General features: G+C 47.9%; 1 protein-coding gene across 3 annotated transcripts in view; it reads left to right on the forward strand.

Annotated features, from left to right (window-relative positions):
* PALD1 (phosphatase domain containing paladin 1) overlaps positions 1-15,474 on the forward strand; it is an 89,237-nt gene that overhangs the window by 51,149 nt on the left and 22,614 nt on the right. For all 3 annotated transcript variants that reach the window (XM_082673747.1, XM_082673745.1, XM_082673746.1), the window contains exons 16-18: positions 363-503; positions 738-809; positions 10,592-10,732. In XM_082673747.1, the coding sequence (XP_082529873.1) occupies positions 363-503; positions 738-809; positions 10,592-10,732 (354 nt within the window). The remainder of the gene's footprint in view (positions 1-362; positions 504-737; positions 810-10,591; positions 10,733-15,474) is intronic.

A 15,474-nucleotide genomic window follows, 5' to 3' on the forward strand; every position in this document is an offset into this window, starting at 1 on the left:
CAGGTGGGCAGTAGGGCGGTGGGGGGGGGGGTCCACGTGCAGCCCGGGGGCGCAGCACATAGGAGTGTGCTTGTTCTACCTGGCAGATGGTGGGCACCAGGAACCTCAGGTGTGTGCCCGTGTCTGCTCATACGTCCAGTGCCTGGTTACATGGGAGTGTGGCTGTTTACGTGCACGTGGTCTTGTGTGTACTGCAGTGAGCTGAGTGTATGTGCATACAAGGTTGTGAGCCTGACACAGCCAGGCTCCGGGCAAACACTCCCAGGACAGCTGCCAGGGTTGCCATTTGGAGGGATGGGCCATCTTGGGAGTCTGTGCAGCTGGGAGTACCCACTGACTCAGACCTCGGTCTCCCTGTGCAGGATTTTGACCGGCTGCTGGGGACCCTGCAGGCTGCCCTCGCCAAGGACCCGGGTTCCGGCTTCGTGTTCAGCTGCCTCAGCGGCCAGGGCCGGACCACGACCGCCATGGTGGTGGCCGTGCTTGCCTTCTGGCACATCCGAGTATGTGTGGCCTCCTGTGTGAGGACAGGGCTCTGCCCAGGCAGGGTGGGCATTTGGTCCCTGGGGACCCTGGCTGTGGCAGGAAGGTGTGGTCCCAGAGCCCCCTCTCATCAGCCCTGGGCAGACGGTGCGTGGGCTGGCAGACCCCTGGCACGGGCTCCAGCTGTGGGCAGAGCTGGGGGAGGGTGCGGTCTGGTAGCCATGCTTCCGGTCCCAGCGGCTGTCCTCCCTTAGGGCTTCCCCGAGGTGGGCGAGGAGGAGCTCGTGAGCGTGCCCGATGCCAAGTTCACCAAGGGCGAGTTTGAGGTGAGCACGCCCCGTGGGGTCCCCAGGGGACACCTGGGGGAGGGGAGGGGTGAGTCTTGCTGGCAGGTTGGGGGGAGATCTTCAAAGCTCCTCCTAAGGCCATTACCTTATTCTACCTCATCGTATCAGTCCTTCCCTGTCCCCATTTCACAGATGAGCAAACAGGGCACAGGGTAGCTTGGCTCTGGGCCCTGGCAGATGGTGTTTGGAGAAGAGGGGGCGGATCCCCTCCACTCCTCCTGGCCCTGCTGCTGGGCTCCTGGCCACCATCTTGTCTGGGTAACACTGACGACCACCTCACGGGCACCTGGGACCCAGCTGCGGTTGGTGACCCTGGTGCCGAGCCCCGGACCACCCCACCCCACCCCCATTTCAATTCAGGGCACTGGATGGACAGTGCTAACGTCTCACATTTAGCCATCCATGTATTGCACCTCATGTGCCTCATGTCATGTTCCCTGACACCCTGTAAGTAGGTGGCAGTGTCCCCGTCTTACACATGGGGCAAGTGGAACTCAGAGTTGGCACGTGGCTGCCCGGTGTCGGTGTTGTGGTCGGCTCCTGCCTACCTGGCCGGCCTGGCCAGTGCCCCTTCCCTGCCCTCCCTACTGTCCTGACACCCTGGCCTCCATGCAGCTCCTCAAACTCACCAAGTGCTTTCAGCTTCTGGGCCTTTGCATGTGCTTTTCCCTTGCCCTGGACCACTTCTCTCTTCCTTCTTCTGGCTGATTCACTGATTCTTTTCTTTTTAATTTCTTATTGTGGTAAAACGTACATAACACAAAATTTACCATTTTAACCATTTTTCAGTGTACAGCTCTGTGGCATTAAGTACATTCACATTATTGTGCAACCATCACCACCATCTCCAGAACTTTTTCCTTAGGCCAAATTGACCCTATCCATTAAACACTAACTGCCCATCTCCCCTCGCCCAGCCCCTGGCAGCCACCATTCCACTTTCTATCTCTATGAATTTGACTATTTTACATACCTCATGTGAGGAGAATCATACAGTATTTGTCCTTTTGTGACTGGCTTATTGCACTTAGCATCATAGCATCCAGTTTCATCCGTGGTGTAGCATGTGTCACAATTTGCATTTTTAAAAGGCTGAGTAGCATTCCGTTGTAAGTATCGACCACATTTTGTTTATCCATTCATCTGTCCGTGGGCACTTACGTTGTCTTCACCTTTGGGCTACTGTGAATCACGCTGCTGTGAACATGGGTGTACACATATCTGTTTGAGTCTTTGCTGTCAATTCCAGAAGTGGAATCACTGGATCAACTGGTAATTCACTGTTTAAATTTTGAGGAACTGCCATATTGTTTTCCACAGCAGCTGCACGATATACATTCCTGCCAGCAAAGCACAAGGGTTCCAGTTCCTCCACATTCTTGCCAACACTTGTTGTTTTCTGTTTTTTTTTTTTTTTTTTTTTGATAATAGCCTTCCTAGTAGGTATGAAGTGACCTGGTGTGGTGTTGATTTGAATTTCCCCACCGACTAGTGATGTTGAACATTGTTTCATTTGTTTTATGGCCATTTTTGTATCTTTCTTGGAGAAATTCCTATCTGAATTCTTTGCCCATTTTTGATTTGGGTTGTTTTGTTATTGTTGAGTTGTAGGAACTCTTTATATATTCTGGATATCAATCCCTTGTTAGATATGTGGTAGTTCGGTGGGTTGCCTTTTTACTCTATTGATAGTGTCCTTTCATGCAAAAATTTTTAATTTTGATGAAAATCAATTTGTCTGTTTTTCTTGTTTCCTGTGCTTTTGGTGTCATATCCAAGAAGTCATTGCTAAATGCAATGTTATGAAGCTTTTCTTCTAAGAATTTTATGGTTTTAGTTCTTACATTGAGGTCTTTGATCCATTTTGAATTAATTTTATTTTTTTAGTTTAATTTTTTTATATAGCAGGTTCTTATTAGTTATCCATTTTATACATATTAGTGTATATATGTCAATCCTAATCTCCCAATTAATCACACCACCACCCCACCGCCACCACTTTCCCCCCTTGGTGTCCATACGTTTGTTCTCTCCATCTGTGTCTCTATGTCTGCCCTGCAAACCGGTTCATCTGTGCCATTTTTCTAGGTTCCACATATATGTGTTAATATTACAATATTTGTTTTTCTCTTTCTGACTTACTTCACCCTGTATGACAGTCTCTAGATCCATCCACGTCTCTACAAATGACCCAATTTCGGTCCTTTCTATGGCTGAGTAATATTCCATTGAATATATGTACCACATCTTCTTTATCCATTTGTCTGTCGGTGGGCATTTAGGTTGCTTCCATGACCTGGCTATTGTAAATAGTGCTGCAGTGAACATTGGGGTGCATGTGTCTTTTTCTTTTTTTTTTTTTTATTTGCAGTACGTGGGCCTCTCCTGTTGTGGAGCACAGGCTCTGGACACGCAGGCTCAGCGGCCATGGCTCATGGGCCCAGCCGCTCCATGGCATGTGGGATCTTCCTGGACCGGGGCACGAACCCATGTCCCCTGCATCAGCAGGCGGACTCTCAACCACTGCGCCACCAGGGAAGCCCCCATGTGTCTTTTTGAATTATGGTTTTCTCTGGGTATATGCCCAGTGGTGGGATTGCTAGGTCATATGTTAATTCTATTTTTAGTTTTTTAAGGAACCTCCATACTGTTCTCCATAGCGGCGGTATCAATTTACATTCCCACCAACAGTGCAAGAGGGTTCCCTTTTGTTCACACCCTCTCCAGCATTTATTGTTTGTAGATTTTCTGATGTTGCCCATTCTAACTGGTGTGAGGTGATACCTCATTGTAGTTTTGATTTGCATTTCTCTAATAATTAGTGATGTTGAGCAGCTTTTCATGTGCTTCTTGGCCACCTGTATGTCTTCTTTGGAGAAATGTCTATTTAGGTCTTCTGCCCATTTTTGGATTGGGTTGTTTGTTTTCTTAATATTGAGCTGCGTGAGCTATTTATATATTTTGGAGATTAATCCTTTGTCTGTTGATTCATTTGCAAATATTTTCTCCCATTCTGAGGGTTGTCTTTTCATCTTGTTTGCAGTTTCCGTTGCTTTGCAAAAGCTTTTAAGTTTCATTAGGTCCCATTTGTTTATTTTTGTTTTTATTTCCATTACTCTAGGAGGTGGATCAAAAAAGATCTTGCTGTGATTTATGTCACAGAGTGTTCTTACTGTGTTTTCCTCTAAGACTTTTATAGTGTTCAGTCTTAACATTTAGGTCCATTTTGAGTTTATTTTTGTGTATGGTATTAGGGAGTGTTCTAATTTCATTCTTTTACATGTAGCTGTCCAGTTTTCCCAGCACCAGTTATTGAAGAGACTGTCTTTTCTCCATGGTACATCCTTGCCTCCTTTGTCATAGATTAGTTGACCATAGGTGCATGGATTTATCTCTGGGCTTTCTATCCCATTCCATTGATCTATAGTTCTGTTTTTGTGCCATACCATTATTGTCTTGATTAGTGTAGCTTTGTAGTATAGTCTGAAGTCAGGGAGTCTGATTCCTCCAGCTCCGTTTTTTTCCCTCAAGACTGCTTTGGCTATTTGGGGTCTTTTGTGTCTCCATACAGATTTTAAGATTTTTTGTTCTAGTTCTGTAAACAAATGCCATTGGTAATTTGACAGGGATTGCATTGAATCTATAGATTGCTTTGGGTAGTATAGTCATTTTCACAATATTGACTCTTCCAATCCAGAAACATGGTATATCTCTCCCTCTATTTGTATCATCTTTACTTTCTTTCATCAGTGTCTTATAGTTTTCTGCATACAGGTCTTTTGTTTCCTTAGGTAGGTTTACTTCTAGGTATTCTTTTCCTTTTGCTGCAACGGTATATGAGAGTGTTTCTTTAATTTCTCTTTCAGATTTTTCATCATTAGTGTACAGGAATGCACGAGATTTCTGTGCGTTAATTTTGTATCCTGCAACCTTACCAAATTCATTGATTGGGTCTAGTAGTTTTCTGGTGGCATCTTTAGGATTCTCTATGTATAGTATCATGTCATCTGCAAACAGTGACAGTTTTACTTCTTCTTTTCCACTTGTATTCCTTTTGTTTCTTTTTCTTCTCTGATTGCCATGGCTAGGATTTCTAAAACTATGTTGAGTAATAGCGGCGAGAATGGACATCCTTGTCTTGTTCCTGATCTTAGAGGAGATGCTTTCAGGTTTTCACCATTGAGAATGATGTTTGCTGTGGGTTTGTCGTATATGGCCTTTATTATGTTGAGGTAGGTTCCCTCTATGCCCACTTTCTGGAGAGCTTTTATCGTAAATGAGTGTTGAATTTTGTCAAAAGCTTTTTCTGCATCTACTGAGATGATCATATGGTTTTTATTCTTCAGTTTGTTAATATGGTGTATCACATTGATTGATTTGCATATATTGAAGAGTCCTTGCATCCCTGGGATAAATCCCACTTGATCATGGTGTATGATCCTTTTAATATGTTGTTGGATTCTGTTTGCTAGTATTTTGTTGAGGATTTTTGCGTCTATATTCATCAGTGATATTGGTCTGTAATTTTTTTGTATTATCTTTGTCTGGTTTTGGTATCAGGGTGATGGTGGCCTCATAGAATGAGTTTGGGAGTGTTCCTTCCTCTGCAATTTTTTGAAAGAGTTTGAGAAGGACGGGTGTTAGCGCTTCTCTAAATGTTTGACAGAATTCGCCTGTGAAGCTATCTGGTCCTGGGCTCTTGTTTGTTGGAAGATTTTTAATCACAGTTTCAATTTCAGTGTTTGTGATTGGCCTGTTCATATTTTCTGTCTCTTCCTGGTTCAGTCTCAGAACGTTGTGCTTTTCTAAGAATTTGCCCATTTCTTCCAGGTTGTCCATTTTGTTGGCATAGGGTCGCTTGTAGTAGTCTCTTAGGATGCTTTGTATTTCTCTGGTGTCTGTTTTAACTTCTCCTATTTCATTTCTAATTTTATTGATTTGAGTCCTCTCCCTCCTTTTCTTGATGAGTCTGGCTAATGGTTTATCAATTTTGTTTATCTTCTCAAAGAACCAGCTTTTAGTTTTATTGATCTTTGCTATTGTTTTCTTTGTTTCTATTTCATTTATTTCTGTTCTGATCTTTATGATTTCTTTCCTTCTACTAACTTTGAGTTTTATTTGTTCTTCTTTCTCTAGTTCCTTTAGGTGTAAGGTTAGGTTGTTTATTTGAGATTTTTCTTGTTTCTTTTTCCCTCTTAGAACTGCTTTTGCTGCATCCCATAGGTCCCGTAGGTTTTGGATCATCATGTTTTCGTTGTAGTTTGTCTCTAGGTGTTTTTTGATTTCCTGTTTGATTTCTTCAGTGATCCTATTTAGTAATGTATTGTTTAGCCTCTATGTGTTTGTGTTTTTTATGTTTTTTTCCCTGTAATTGATTTCTAATCTCATAGCATTGTGGTCAGAAAAGATGCTTGATATGATTTCAATTTTCTTAAATTTACTGAGGCTTGATTTGTGACCCAAGATGTGATCTATCTTGGAGAATGTTCCATGTGCACTTGAGAAGAAAGTGTAATCTGTTTTTGGATGGAATGTCCTATAAATATCAATTAAATCTATCTGGTCTGTTGTGTCATTTAAAGCTTGTGTTTCCTTATTAATTTTCTGTTTGGATGATCTGTCCATTGGTGTAAGTGAGGTGTTAAAGTCCCCCACTATTATTGTGTTACTGTCGATTTCCTCTTTTAGAGCTGTTAACAGTTGCCTTATGTATTGAGGTGCTCCTATGTTGGGTGCATATATATTCATAATTGTTATATCTTCTTCTTGGATTGATCCCTTGATCATTATGTAGTGTCCTTCCTTGCCTCTTGTAACGTTATTTTTTTTAAAGTCTTTTATCTGATATGAGTATTGCTACTCCAGCTCTCTTTTGATTTCCATTTGCATGGAATATCTTTTTCCATCCTCTCACTTTCAGTGTGTATGTGTCCCTAGGTCTGAAGTGGGTCTCTTGTAGACAGTATATATATGGGTCATGTTTTTGTATCCATTCAGTGAGCCTGTGGCTTTTGGTTGGACATTTAATCCATTCACGTTTAAGGTAATTATCGATATGTATGTTCCTATTACCATTTTCTTAATTGTTTTGGGTTTTTTTTTTTTTTTTTGTGGTACGTGGGCCTCTCACCTCTGTGGCCTCTCCTGTTGTGGGGCACAGGCTCCGGATGCGCAGGCTCAGCGGCCGTGGCTCACGGGCCCAGCCTCTCCGCGGCATGTGGGATCCTCCCAGACCGGGGCATGAACCCGCGTCCCCTGCATCGGCAGGCGGACTCTCAACCACTGCGCCACCAGGGAAGCCCATTGGGTTTGTTTTTGTAGGTCCTTTTCTTCTCCGTGTTTCCCACTTAGAGAAGTTCCTTTAGCATTTGTTGTAGAGCTGGTTTGGTGGTGCTGAATTCTCTTAGCTTTTGCTTATCTGTAAAGTTTTTGATTTCTCCATTGAATCTGAATGAGATCCTTGCCGGGTAGAGTAATCTTGTTTGTAGGTTCTTCCCTTTCATCACTTTAAATGTGTCATGCCACTCCCTTCTGGCTTGTAGAGTTTCTGCTGAGAAATCAGCTGTTAACCTTATGGGAGTTCCCTTGTATGTTATTTGTCTTTTTCCCTTGCTCCTTTCAATAATTTTTCTTTATCTTTAATTTTTGTCAGTTTGATTACTACTGTGTGTCTCCGTGTGTTTCTCGGTGTGTTTCTCCTTATCCTGCCTGGGACTCTCTGTGCTTTGTGGATTTGGGTGGCTATTTCCTTTCCCATGTTAGGCACGTTTTTGACTATAATCTCTTCAAATATTTTCTCAGGTCCTTTCTCTCTCTCTTCTCTTCCTGGGACCCCTATAATGCGAATATTGTTGTGTTTAATGTCTTAGAGGTCTCTTAGGCTGTCTTCATTTCTTTTGATTCTTTTTTCTTTATTCTGTTCCACGGCAGTGAATTCCACCATTCTGTCTTCCAGGTCACTTGTCCGTTCTTCTGCCTCAGTTATTCTGCTATTGATTCCTTCTAGTGTATTTTTCATTTCAGTTATTGTATTTTCATCTCTGTTTGTTTGTTCTTTAATTCTTCTAGGTCTTTGTTAAACATTTCTTGCATCTTCTTGATCTTTGCCTCCGTTCTTTTTCCGAGGTCCTGGATCATCTTCACTATCATTATTCTGAATACTTTTTCTGGAAGGTTGCCTATCTCCACTTCATTTAGTTGTTTTTCTGGGGTTTTATCTTGTTCCTTCATCTGGTATGCAGCCCTCTGCCTTTTGTTCTTGTCTATCTTTCTGTCTGAATTAATTTTTGTATATGGTATAAGGTAAGGGTCCAAGTTCATTCTTTTGCATGTGGATATCCAGTTTTCCCAGCACCGTTTGTTGAAAAGAATGTCCCTTCCCCATCGAATGGTTTTGCAAAAATCATTTGACTGTATACACGAGGGTTTATTTCCAAGTCTACACGTCGGTCCCTCAGATGTGATAGTTAGAACTCTCTCTACTCACACCCAGTCCTGTGCCAGGAGCTCTGTGTGTGCTCCCTTCTTCACCCTTCACAGCTCCCAAGGGTTAGGTGCCCTTACTACTCCCAGTTGATAGATGAGGAAACTGAGGTGCTGGGAACCAAGCTCATCACCCCAGAACCACGTCAGAGAGGTGATGGGGTCAGGGCACAAGCCAGGTAGTTGACCTCTGAATCTGTGTTCTAAAGTTACATCATGTGACCCAAGGATGCCCCTGTATCCCCATCCTTAGCCACCCCAAGACATGCTCATGTCTAGACCAGCTTCCTTTGTAATTATTTCAGGCCTGTGGAGCCCACAGTCCAGTGGGGAACATTCAATAGACTGTGAAGAGTGCTGAAATAGACATTGGTTCTGAGCGCCAAAGGTGCAGCTGGGGGAGCCCAAGAGGGCTTCGTGGAGGAGGTGACATTTGAGTGCATTTTAGAAAGATGAGTGAGTCTCCTGGGGCTGGGGGGAGGGATAGTGTGCAGAGGGGATCAAACGTGCAAAGGAGGGAGTCTGGAAGGGGCAGGACCTGTGGAAGGCTGCAGTTGGCCAGAATGGAAGGAGGCAGGGCTGAGGTGGGGGCCCTGACTGTGAGGACCACACTGTGTGTTTGACCTTAACCTTGGGGCCAGCAGAGAAGTAGGGGAGGTCGTGATCAGATTCTCATTCTGGAGGCCAGTGTGTGGAGGAGGGTGTGGAGAGGAGAGCCTGGGGCCTGAGTGAGGCGGGGGCCGCCTGGTGAACAAGAGTCCAGTCACTATTGGCTGGTCTTGGGGGCCATTGGTTGTGAGGCAAAGAGGGAGGACACCCAGGATGACCTCAGGTTTCTGGCTGGTGCTGGTGACAGCCAAGGAGATGAAGAATTCAAGGGGAGGAGCAATTTAGAGGGAGAGGCTAGGAGTTTGGTTTGTTGCATTTGAAAAAGCTGTAGCCCTCTGCCTGGGGAACTGCCCCTGGGCCATCCTGGGGACCTACCTGTGGTCACACTCCTCTCAAATGAGATGTCCGACCCAGAGCTTGGGATCCGGGTGTGGCCTGAGCCGGATTAGCCGAGGGTCCTCCCAGGTGATGGATCCTCTTTTCCCACTGGGCTGTAGCTCCACCCCTGCCGGTGTGCCGGCCCTGGGCCAGTTCCTTCTGAGAAACGCAGGGGTGAGGGAGCACCCTGCCTGCCACGATCCCGCTAGGGCCCAGTTGTGGAGATGGGTCAGATTGAGAGAAGAGCTGAGTTGGGTAGGGTTTTGGTCTCTTCTTCTTATAGCATCGTCTGCGGGGCACCTCCTAGGTGGAAAAGCTATTGCTCTCGGGGATTAGGGAGCTTCTTGTCTGGTGGGGAGCAGATGTGAACAAGTGGGGACACAGATGGGTGGGATGGATGAGTAGGTGGAGGTCGACTTCGGGGCTGTGAAAGGACCGAGCGGGCTGTTGGGGTGACTGAGGGGGCTCCAGGAAGGCGTTGGAGCCCTGGGGGGGTGGGTTATGAGGGAGGCTGGGAGGCAGGTGGGGTCAGGCACTGGGGGACCTTGTAGACGTGGGGAAGCTTTCGGTTTTTATGTTGAGTGCCAGGGAGCCAGGAAGAGACTGAAGCCCAGGAATTACACAAACAGGACGTGCTCACACTTACACTTTCCTATGGCCTCTCTGGCTACCAGCGAGGAGAAGGAGGGGCTGCTGCAGTGGGGGTGGGAGGTGCTGGAGGCTTGGGTTGGTGCTGGCGCAGGGGTTGCAGGGTAGGCACATCCAGAGGGGGGTCCGCAGGGGTGTGGTCGGGAGGGTGACTGTGGGGAGAAGCCCTGCCCTGCGGAGTGATCTTAACGGGCCTCAGTTTCCCCAAGTAAAGGGGGGCTTACTTCAGATGAGCGGTGTCCACACTGGGTTCCCCAGAGCTGGGTGTTTCCGAGGTGTCTGGGGGCTGCTGCCGGGTGGAGGGAGAGCCAGCGAGGGCCCAGCTTAGGCCTGTCCTGTATCCCCGCCTCGCCCCGCCAGCCCCAGTTACATGACAGCTATCTGTTTTATGGGTTAGAGTCCTGGATAAGGCTTCGTTTGAAGCAAGCTTCCTGCTGCTTAAAAAATAAGCACCTCTGGAGCTCTGGCCTCAGAAATACGGAGGAATGCCCTTGTTCCCTGCCCCCATCTGAGAAGCAAGGAGTGGTCAGGGCCTGGGCCTTGAGGCCAGTGCGGCCCTTGGTGTGGGTGAACCTGTTGCCGGGGCTAGAGGGCCCCCCCCCACCTTGGTCTTCTCTCTGCTCATTCCCCTCCTCTGGTCCCAGGTGGTGATGAAGGTGGTGCAGCTGCTGCCTGATGGGCACCGTGTGAAGAAGGAGGTGGACGCGGCCCTGGACACGGTCAGTGAGACCATGACGCCCATGCACTACCACCTGCGGGAGATCATCATCTGCACCTACCGCCAGGTGAGCCTCGGCCCTGGCCCGGGTGCCGTCCCCACGTGCACAGCCCAGGAGGCGGCCACCGTGGGTGTGAGGGCTGGGGGCCCCACGGGACCCGCAGGGGCTCTCGGTCACCTCTTTACCTTCTGGAAGCGGAGGTGATCCCTGACATGGAAGTACGGCCAGCCCCGGCTCGTCCCGGCTGCGCTCTAGAGCGCTCGGTGGGGTGTGTGTGGGGGTGAGGTTCAGGGTATTTAGCAGCTGCTGCGGCTCTGGGACCCGTCAAGGATGTGACCGGTCAGAGGCGCACCCTGTCCTAGATCCCTGTGGTGCCAGGCATTCACTCTCTGGCTTCTGGGCCCTGGAGGCCCTGGGGACCCTGGGCAAGAGGCAGGTTGGTAGATGGGTCCTGGAGAGTGGCTGTTTAATATCCGACGGGGAAGCCGTTCAGTGTTTTCACAGCTGATGCTGCCTGAGGGACCGGGCATTCAATAATACAAACCGAAAGTTTTCTAAAGAAGTCCAGATTTCATATAAACATTCAGAGTTTTAGCCTATCTAGAAAAAATGTGCCCTCCAGTCGGCTGTGGTTCCCCGTGCTCTGTCACATGGGGCCCAGCTGGTGCGGCCATGTAACCCGCCGGGCTGCTCTGGGCATCAGACTCTGTGGCCTCTGGCCTCTGTGTGGAGCACGCTGACCTGTTCTTGTTCTTCTCTGGCCCAGTGAACTTGCTTGGCTGCTGGAGAAGAAGAGGGTGCTGGAGTGGGAGGGAGCAGCTGTGGGGGGAGCCGAGGAGACTGAGCCTGAAGTGAGGGAGCACCCCTCTGGGTGCCGACCTTGTGCTCTCTGCTGTGGGCAGCAGTCCCCAAGGTCAGCTTCTGCCTGTGGCCCCTGCAGGGAAGAGGCAACTCCAAGCCAGCCCCACGCGCAGCCTGCATCTGGCACATGTGAATGGCTGATCCAGGCCAACCTTTGCTTAGGGTCATCGATCAGACCATGGTTGGGAAAAAGGGTGTTGGGCTAGAGACAGGCCATCTGGGGTCAGGCTGTGCCCAAGGTTAGAGGTCACTTGGAAGGGCCGCCAAATTTGGGGCGGGGAAAGGGGTTAAGGAGTTTCAGAAAATGGACTTTGCTGAGCTTTGGAAGATGGGCTCATTTTCCCCAGGGCCAGCAGCTCCATTGTATATCCCCTTTGGAGTTGCCTGTGGGTGTCACTCATGGTGGTCTCGTATTCTGCCACCAGGTGGCAGCAGTGAACTGAGAGCCTGAGCTCCTCCTTTCAGGACACCCTGAGAGGGCGGAGAACTGACGCTTCCATTTCTCTCTGTAGCTGGAGACCCAAGTAGTTGAAAAAGGATGCCTAGCCCTGCTTCAGAGCACCCATAGGCCCTCTCCCCACACTGACCACACTCTGTCAGAGTCCCCTTCTCCACAGCCCCTTCCTTCCGGCCCTGCTAGCTCTTCACTGCCTTTAGGCGATTTAGGGACCGCCCCCGCCAAAGGTGATAGGCCCTCCCCTCCTCTGAGCTCTGCAGCCATGGATGTTCACTGTGGGGCACACCGAGGGTGCAGCAGGGAGCATCATGGGGACGTGAGCCTTGGGAAGAGAGGAGAGGTCCCACAGAGCTGGCCGTGAACAATCCCGAGGTAATGAGAGCCAGGCGAAGGCACTTCAGGCGGGAGGGAGCGCCTGGGCGAAGGCCAGGAGGCTGAAAGGTGCGAAGCGAGTTCAGAAGCAGTGAAGGTGCTTCGGTGCCCACGAACACAGTTGTGTTGGAAGTTGTCAGAGATGAGGCTGGGTGGGTGAGTTAGCTGTACTCTGCTGGCAGCGGGAGGGAAGGGTGGTGTGGTTGGGGCTATGTTCAGCTGTAGATGCTCTGGCTGCCTTTGGGGTGTGGGGTGTTTTAATGGAAGCAGAGCCAGCGGAGGACACTCGCCCCCTCCCCCCCAGGCCAGCCCCCTCATCTCCGTTCCAAAGGCTAGGATGGTGCTAACCTCTGCAGTGGGAGGAGGGGAATCCCTGAGCCCCATTCCTGGGCTTCCTGGTGTTGATGATGGAGGGATAAGGGTCCGGGGCAGAAGCAAGATGTAAAGTCATTCCCCAATGTGGCCACCAGGTGGCACCAGCGAGCTGGGGTCAAACTCTCAAAAGAGCTGAAGAGGAGGGGGGCCTGAGACACCCTCTAATCCAGTTCTTCTCACCCTGGCTGCACAGTCGATTCACCTCGGACCTTTAAAACAGGCCCATGCCTGAGCTCCATCCGCAGAGAGTCTGATTTAGTTGGTCTGTTATGGGGGCCGGGGCATGGAGTTTTCCTTAAAGTAACTTAGGTGATTCCAAAGTACAGTCAGGGTTAAGTACCACGTACTCTAAGCAGGGGTCCCCAACTTTAGTGAGGTTCAGGATCACCTGGAGGACTTGTTAAAATGCATATTGCTGGGCCCACCCCCCAGCTTTTGATTCTGTAGGTCTGGGCGTCTAGCAAGCTCCTACATGATGCTGGTGCCCCTGGGCGGGGCCCGCACTGCGGGTTCTGCCGCTGGAGTGTCTGGCCCTCTTGCTCGCTCCTTTTATAGCAGCTTTATTGAGATGTAACTCACACACCACACAAGTCACTTATTTAAAGTGTGCAAGGCAATGGTTTTTAGTATATTCACAGAGTTGTGTAACCATCGTTACCACATCAACTTTAGAACATTTTCATCATCCCAAAAAGAAACCTCTTGTACCCACTGGTAGTCGTTCCCCATCTCCCCCTCTCCAAGCCCTGGGCAACCGCCGACCTACTTCCGGTCTCTGGGGATTCGCCTATTCTGGACGTTTCATATAAATGGAATTATACAATATTTGGACCTTTGTGACGGGCTTCTTTCACTTAGCACAGTATTTTTGAGGTTTATCCACTTTGTAGCGTGTATCAGTATTTCACTCCTTTTTATGACTGAATACTATTCTGTTGTGTGGATATGTCACATTTTGCTTATCTCTTCCTCAGTTGACAGACATTGGGTTGTTTCCGTTTTCTCGCTATTATGAATATAGAGCTGCTATGAGCATTCATGTATAAGTATTTGTGTGTACGTGTTTTCAGTATACACAGGAGTGGAATTGCTGGGTCATATTATAACTTTAGGTTTAATCTTTTGGGGAACTGCCAGACTGTTTTCCAAAGTGGCCGCGCCATTTTATATTCCCATCAGCAGTGTGTGAAGATTCCAATTTCTCCACATCCTCGCTAACACTGGTGATTGTCCTTTTTAAAAAATGTTGTTTATTTTTTTGGCCAGGCTGCGTGGCTTGTTGGATCTTAGGTCCCTGACCAGGGATTGAACCCACACCCTCGGCAGTGAAAGTGCAGAGTCCTAACCACTGGACCGCCAGGGAAGTCCCTGGTGGTTGTCCTTTTTGATTTTAGCCATCCATTATAGCTGTAGCCCGGATGATTCTGTGGCTTCTTAGCTGGTCACTGAGAACTTTTGTGGGTGAAATGGGGCCTGGAGTCCTCGCTCCCTGCATGGGAGACTGTGCATCTCTCTGCCCCTCTAGGAGGTTGTGTCTGGGTGCCCTGGCAGAGAGTGGAGTGGATGGGGGTCCCTAAGGTCCCTGAGTGGGGGTCAAGCAGATCCAAGAGGGAGGGGAGAGTGTGCGGGGCGCTCTTGCTGTCAGAGTCAGCTATGAATAGGCAGGGAATCAGTTTGGGGATTGCCATTTTTAAAAAAAAATTTAATTAATTTATTTTTGGCTGCATTGGGTCTTCGTTGCTGCGCAGGTGCTTGCTCTAGGTGCGGCGAGCGGGGGCCACTCCTCGCTGTGGTGCGCGGGCTTCTCATTGCAGTGGCTTCTCTTGTTGTGGAGCACGGGCTCTAGGCATGCGGGCTTCAGTAGTTGTGGCATGCGGTCTTCAGTAGTTGTGGCTTGTGGGCTCTAGAGCTCAGGCTCAGTAGTTGTGGCGCATGGGCTTAGTTGCTCCGCGGCATGTGGGATCTTCCCGGACCAGGGCTCGAACCCATGTCCCCTGCATTGGCAGGAGGGTTCTTAACCACTCTGCCACCAGGGAGGTCCCAGGGATTGCCATCTTAACAATAGTCACTCTTCTGATCCATGAAGAAATGAGGTATGTTTCCATTTATATTGGTCTTCTTTAATTTCTTACATGATGTTTTGTAGTTTCTGGAGTGTAAGTTTTGTACTTGTCTTATTAAATTTATTCCTAAGTATTTTGTTATTTTTATGCTATTACAAATGGAATTGATTTCTTAGTTTTATTTTTTTAGTTTGTTCATTGCTGCTGTATAGAAATACAACTGATATTTGTATGTGGGTCTTCTATCTTGCAACCTTGTAGAACTCGTTTATTAGTTCTAATACTTTTACTTTTTTAGTGAATTCCTTAGAATTTTCTGTATACAAGGTCATGTCATCTGCAAGTAGAGATATTTTATTTTTGTCTTTCCAATATGCATGTCTTTTATTTGATTTTCTTGTCTGATTGCCCTGGCAAAGTCTTCCTGTACAATGTCGACTAGAAGTGGCAAGAGCAGACATCTTTGTCTTGTTCCTGATCTTAAGAGGAAAGCTTTCAGTCTCTCACCGTTAAGTGTGATATCAGCTGTGGGTTTGTCACAGATATCCTTTGAGGAAGTTCTCTTCCATTCTTGGTTTATTATGTTTTTTAATGAAGAGATGTTAAATATTGTCAAATGCTTTTTCTCTATCCATTGAGATGGTTCTCTGGTTTTTGCCCTTTATTCTATTGGTATAGTA

The sequence above is a fragment of the Grampus griseus genome, assembly GCF_964374135.1.
Source record: "Grampus griseus genome assembly, chromosome: 16".
Classification (NCBI taxonomy): Eukaryota; Metazoa; Chordata; class Mammalia; order Artiodactyla; family Delphinidae; genus Grampus; species Grampus griseus.